The following is a 6,983-nucleotide window of genomic DNA, read 5'->3' on the forward strand; positions in this document are numbered from 1 at the left end:
TAGTATAAGTTATGGACTCTATTTGTTGAATGATCATGGTTCACTGATCTTTTGTTTGTTATTTATTTAATGTTTATTTTATTTAATAGATTTGGTATGATAATTGTGCGGCTTAGGAGACAAGATCACCCAGTGGTAGAGACGAAAAGGGTTTAACACTGTTAATTAGTTTTTATATAATTAATGAATTTTTAATTAAAAGATCATTTAAAGAGTTAAATTATATTTTATTATTTTTTGATTTGGTTCCGTAGTCGTCAAGCTATCGGAAAACAAAGTACAATCCAACTAATGTTATCATGAGTTCGAATCAGATTAAAGTTTGTAGTTTTAATCAGAAAATACTAACCCCCATATTCATAAATGTAGGAATTTTATAGACTATAAAACAGATTATAGACCAGTTAACAAACTAGACTATAGACAAGACTATAGTCAACACTATAAATAAGATAAAAGTCAAAACCAGTCTGAACAGATCATAGGTAGATAACAGACGAGCCAACTATAGTCAAGGCTATAGTCCAGACTATAAATCAGACTATAGACTAAAGTTCAGTCTATATATTATAGTACAGACTATAGACTATAGTACAGACTATAAAACAGATTATCATCCTGAGTATAGTACAGACTACAATCCTGACTATAGACCAGACTATAGTCAGACTAGAGATCAGACTATACTCAAGACTATAGACCAGACTATACTCCAGACTATAGAGCAGACTATAGTCCAGACTTTAGACCTGACAATAGACCAGACTATATACCAGACTACAGTCCAAACTATACACCAGACAGTAGTAACTCTCCTTACTACAGTCAACTGTGATCCCTTTTTTAAACATCAAACAATCAAGGCCAGCGAACAAAGTCAATGAACTTCAGATTCATACACTCTTAATCTTTAAAGAAAACTTTCACCTTAACCGCAATAACCTTGGCAAATATTTATGCAAATAAAATCTAAAAACCATTTATTCTCCCTAATCCCCAATGAATTCATCATAAAGCTGTCTTAGACTAATGGGATTTTTTTTTTGATTTGCACTTAATTGCCTGCAAAAATTTGATTATTTCTTTACTTTTAAAATACAAATTTACAAAAAAATCTTTAAGCATATAATCTAGATTATGTAAAAAAACACAAAAAAAAAGTAAGAAACGCAGCATTTAATAACCACTTAAAGGAAATTTTAAAATGGAATTTAATATGTTTTTGTCTGCTTGAACATCATTTGACAGCTATAAAAATCAAACATAAATCAAAATAAATGCAATATCCTGCTACAACACTTCTCGCACACATACACAAAACAAACAGACACCCGCTCCTTTTGAACATTAGCAATCAATAAAAAAGGCAAAACAGCCTTAAGAAGATAGACAGACAATACGTACGACTGACAGAACGACACTCATACAATGAGTTTTGAAACCTTAAAGACTAAAAACGAAACGAAATCAGCAATCTATAGATTATTTCAGACAAAACATTTTTGCATACATTAAAACAACTCAAAAAATAAAAAATAAATGCTTTAACTGAACAAAAGAGAAGTAACAAAAAAAAAAAACAATCATTCGAAATTCAACAAAAATAATCAAACCGAGGAAGGAATACAAACTTAAGTCTTTAGGGAAAAAATAACAAAATTTATATTGCGTGTATTGCAACTTAAATGTATGACTGGTTGTATAGAATATTATTGCTTTTTCCTTCTTTTATGGATCTCTGCTCCCCGTTTATGCGTTTTCAGCTATTTGTATTTCTGTCTGACACACATGTTCGAACAATCGTATTTTTTAATTTTGGGAGTATACATCAAAAGACGCTAATTGCTTTCTAAAACTTGGCAATTTTCACAAGCTCATACATAAATATTAAAAAAGCAAAAAAAATGTACTTCAATTACAGTAGAAGCTTTTTAAAATTGACCAAATAGAATACAGTATAATTATTTTTAGATAATTTAGGACTACCGCTGTAAAAACAATCAAAATTGACTATAGACCAGACTATCGATTAGACACTCGACTAGACTATAGACCAGCCTATTGATTAGACACTCGACTAGGCTATAGACTAGACTATAGACTAGACTATAGACTAGACTATAGACTAGACTATAGACTAAACTATAGACTAGACTATAGACTAGACTATAGACTAGACTATAGACTAGACTATAGACTAGACTATAGACTAGACTATAGACTAGACTATAGACTAGACTATAGACTAGATTATAGACTAGACTATAGACTAGACTACAGACTAGATTATAGACTAGACTATAGACTACACTATAGACTAATTATACTATGAACTGTAAGTCAAAACTATAGTATTGAATATAGTTATTAAATTGTTCAAACTCTAGACTTTTAACTACATTTAACAACTTATATCAGGCATTTCAGTGAACTAACTACGCTCTCTATTACTTAAGTACAATAAAGTTTCACAAGTAACTGATTTTAATACTCCTGTCCATTTGAAAAACACTACATTGTTAAGTTTTTCAAAAAAAATTAAGGTTAAACCAAAAAAAATATAATATTAATTTTCCTTTAGACACAGATAAAATCATAAAAAATCGAAAACGCGCCTCAACATTTTGTACATCTACTACAAATGTATATAAAATTCCAATTTAGTCGCACATCAAACCACTCCGCCTACTTGACCGCCTTCTGCTGGCCACTGTATGTTATAAAACTGTATGTTATAAAACATGATAATGAAGAAAAAGACAATAATGATAATGTTACTTAATGTTGTCTTCTGAAAGTACTGGCCTTTATAGCTAATAATGAAGTAACAAGAAAAAACTGAACAAGAATATGTGAGGAATAAATAAGTTTTAGCTGTTTATTCTATAAAAAAAAACTAAAATGAAACAACAACAAATATCATCACCAAACAACCACCACCTTCGTACAACCAACAAAACAACATCAAACAATTACCAATCTTGAATTGAGTTTTAATGTCTGTCTAACTGCCTGCCTGCTTGCTAACTGACTGTCTCATCATATTGTCTGTTTGCTTAAGTGTTGCTGATGCTGTTGCTGCTGCTGTTGTTAAACTAAACATTTAAAAGCTTATGATTTTTAAATACAATATTACTTGCCACCAACACTAACCATCCAATAGCAATGTTATCATCATTATTAATGGCATCAGTAGTCGCAAATATTAACAACAATGAATGTATCACTACTACTACAACTGATGATTTGTATGATCATTATTGTGTTTGTACTCGTTATTATGTTGTTGCTATAGATTTCCCAGGCCTTTAGTGCTGATGATTTTAGTTTATGTATTAGGGACAGGCAAAAATAATTGGATTGTTTAGTGCGCAAAATGTTCCTAAAATGTGAGGCTTTTTGTTAAATAAATTCTTAATCATTGAACACATTTTTTATTTTAATTAAAAAAGAAAATGTTTTTTTTTATTTGAACAAGCTTATCAGAAAGCTGAGAAAAAGCTTACTAGAAAAAGCTTTTTTACTTAAAAATCTTTAAAAATCTTTTTTTATTTAGTTAAACATAAGTTTTTCATGACAGTGTTTCATTGGATAATGAAGCTTTAATCGTTGTCATAAGAAAAAAGCATTTTCATTATACAAGAACGTTAAGTCGTTAAGAAAATCTCTTCTTTACATTAGAAAAACTCTATAAAAGAAACTTTTTCATAAAAAAGCTTTTTCATTAAAAGAAACTTGTTAGTTCAACAAAAGTTTTTTTTTAATAAAAAAACATTTTTATTAAAGCTTTTTTTAAAGTAATTTTCTTATTGGAAAAATAAAAAACAGTTTTATTAAAGCTTTTTTAAAGGGATTTTCTTATTGGAAAAATAAATGTTTATTATTGGAAAACATATTTATTTAAAATTACAAAAAAAGCTTTTTCATTATTTTGCCTCTTAGCTTTTCTCTACCCCTAATATAAACATATTTTTTTAATTTCTTCAATATTGGCTATTTTGATTGTTGATTACTGCTGCTGCTGTTGTTGCTTGTGTTTTATTCCCCCAACAACCTCATTCTCATCTGTTTAATATTACTTTTGTTGCTTTCATTTGTTGCATGGCCCATATAAAACTTTAATCTTCTACCGATATTCATTAATAAATGAAAAAATCGAAAAAAACACAACAAAAACAAAGTTATTAAACAAAATGTTAAAAAAAATCATCCTTTTTAAAGAAATCAACAAAAAATACTGAAAACGCGTTGAGTTTGTTGTTTCTGTGTGTGTGTGTGTGTGTTTAAACCTTTTTTTATATTCATGATGATTTGTTTTGTTGGTGGTTGGTTCTTTTCGTTTAGTTGTTATCTGTACTGTTGCAAAATGTGCTGAATAATGTTGAGCCCGCATTTTAAATTGAATTGCAAAAATGAGCTTTTCTTGTATGAAAAACAATTTTTAATTTATTTTGTTTATAGTTTAATTTAGAACTGATTTAAATGAAGGTTTTTGTGTTTTTAAATATTCAAAAGCTTTTTTAAATTAAAATTTGTTTTAATTTAAATTTAAGGCCTTGGGTTATAAGCAATTAAATTTGAATAAATCTGTTATGTTTAAAGCCTAGCAGGGGTTATATTTTGCACAAATTATACTTTTACTGAATTTGAATAAACATTTTTTAACTTAAAATTTAATAATAAATACTTTTACCAAAAACTTACTTGTCTTTTGTTGATAATATGGGTCATCAGTATCCGTAAAGAACCATGTCTAAAATGAAAAAGACAAACAAATATTAAATAAAACATCATTAAAATTAGGCTATTATATTATTTATATGAACGAACAAGCCCCAAAAGTTTATGCTAAAAGTTTTCTTTTTACTCATACTTCTTCTCCTTATTTTGTTTGCCTTTATTCCTGAGCTTTATCTTTGTTTTTATAGCCTTTAAGCCATATCGTTTCAATTACAAGTAGTTTAGTTAAACTTTAGTTTAATTTAGTTTATGTAACCATAACTATATGTACTATTTATTTAACAACTTGTATTCACAAACGTATTAATACATTTCCAAATGAGAGAACAGAAAAAAAGAACACCAAACGTATTTGTAAATCAAAAAGTAGTTTTTGTCAAATTATAGCAAAACTTTTAGTTAACATCGGAGAAAATGAGAAAAAAAAGACAGAAAACTTTTCTGTTTACAGCTTTTCCTCATCCTGTCAAAATAATGTGCGTCAAAAGTTTTTGTACATTGACAGGCAGCCATTTATTGGCGAGAAGAAAAAAAATATATTTGTGTATTTTGGGGATAAAAATAAATAGGCAAATATTTTGTAAACTTGTATTAAGTTGTCAATATATTGTCATTTCATTTTTGTTATGTTTGTTGTTTGGTATTTGTTGAAACAGAGTTTTAAAGGAATTTTTTTGAAAAAAGTCGTTTTTAGTGAAAAAGCTTGCTCAAGAGAATAACTACTCTTGTTCTACATTGTTTATATCCATTTTTTTAAGAGAAAAACTTTCACTTTACAAAATTTTATTCTAAAATGCGAAAAGCTTTTTTAATGAAAAAATATTTTTTTTATAATAAAAGCTTGTTTTTCTGCATTCTCAAGCAAAAAAGCTTTTTATTATATATTAACAGTTTAAGAAAAGCTTTCTTCAAAAATAAACCCTTTTTTATATAGAAAATAAGAAATAGAAAAAGTTTCCTCTAATAGAAAACCTATAAAAAATGAGAAATAGGAAAGCTTTCTGTAAAGAGAAGACCTTTTTTTATAAAGAAAATGAGAAATAGAAAAGCTTTCTTTATAAGGAAAACTTTTTTCTATAGAAAATGAGAAATAGAAAAGCTTTCATTGGAGAGAAAACATTTTTACTATAAAAGCGTTAAAAAAAGCTTTCCTCTTAGACTATCATTCTTTATATAGAAATTGAGAAATAGAAAAGCTTTCATGTACAAGAAAACCTTTTTTCTATAGAAAATGAGAAATAGAAAAGCTTTCTTTAAAAATAAACCTTTTTTACTTCCTACGAAAAAAAGATTTCTTATGAGAATATCTTTCTTTATATAGAAAATGAGAAATAGAAAAGGTTTCTATACAGAGAAAGCCTTTTTACGATAAAAGCTTTTTTTATAATAAAAGCTTCTTAACAAGAAATTTATTCTTTTAAAAAATTTTGCTTAATAAAAAGGTTTTTTTAAACACTATCGTCGTAAAAACACAACATCCACTTCTTTAATTACTGCCTTAATATTGTATGATTATCTTGTTCTCTTTAAATATTTATTAAAACTTTAGTTTATTTATCTTTTTTTATATTTAACTCACATTTTTATTTATGTATTTCTTTTTTATTAAACACAAATTATGACTAATAAAATTTACGAGAAAAACAAAAAAAAATTGCTGATAAAAAAAACTTCCCATAAAACTGGGTCACTTTAATTGCAATTATAAAAGTTGGATTAAAAAAAGCGTAATATGTTTGCAATGAAAAATAATAAAAAAGTAAACTAAATTAATTAATCAAAAACAAGTTTAAGTTTTATTTTTTTTTTGCGAAATTAAATTTTCAATAACCGCAACTAAAATTACAAAATGTGGAGCAGTTTTGGTTTTTTGAGGTGTGTGTAAGTTAGTTTGTTATTGAAAATTGTTTAAAATTGAAAAACAACTTTTCATTTTTTTTAACCACACTTAATTATAGTATGTATAACAAAAGTTTGTTTATAATTTAAAATTAACTTTTTTTTTAATTTAGACATGAAATTAATATAAGAAAAACTTAAACTATTTTTGCTACTACTGGAACTGCAATTTAAATTCTTTTAAATTTATGGTAAATAATTAAACAACTTTCTTCTAGTCATGCTAAATGTGATTTAACTAGAACTAGAACTGAACTAGAACTGAACTGAACTAGAACTGAACTAGAACTGAACTAGAACTGAACTAGAACTGAACTAGAACTGAACTAGAACTGAACTAGAAC

The 6,983-nt window shown here is 26.9% G+C and overlaps 1 protein-coding gene across 1 annotated transcript in view; it reads right to left on the reverse strand.

Annotated features, from left to right (window-relative positions):
* LOC111676980 (fringe glycosyltransferase) overlaps positions 1 to 6,983 on the reverse strand; it is a 30,465-nt gene that overhangs the window by 8,875 nt on the left and 14,607 nt on the right. Inside the window, exon 3 of the mRNA XM_023437993.2 lies at positions 4,705 to 4,753. Within this exon, the coding sequence (XP_023293761.2) occupies positions 4,705 to 4,753 (49 nt within the window). The remainder of the gene's footprint in view (positions 1 to 4,704; positions 4,754 to 6,983) is intronic.

This window comes from Lucilia cuprina, chromosome 5 (assembly GCF_022045245.1).
Source record: "Lucilia cuprina isolate Lc7/37 chromosome 5, ASM2204524v1, whole genome shotgun sequence".
Classification (NCBI taxonomy): Eukaryota; Metazoa; Arthropoda; class Insecta; order Diptera; family Calliphoridae; genus Lucilia; species Lucilia cuprina.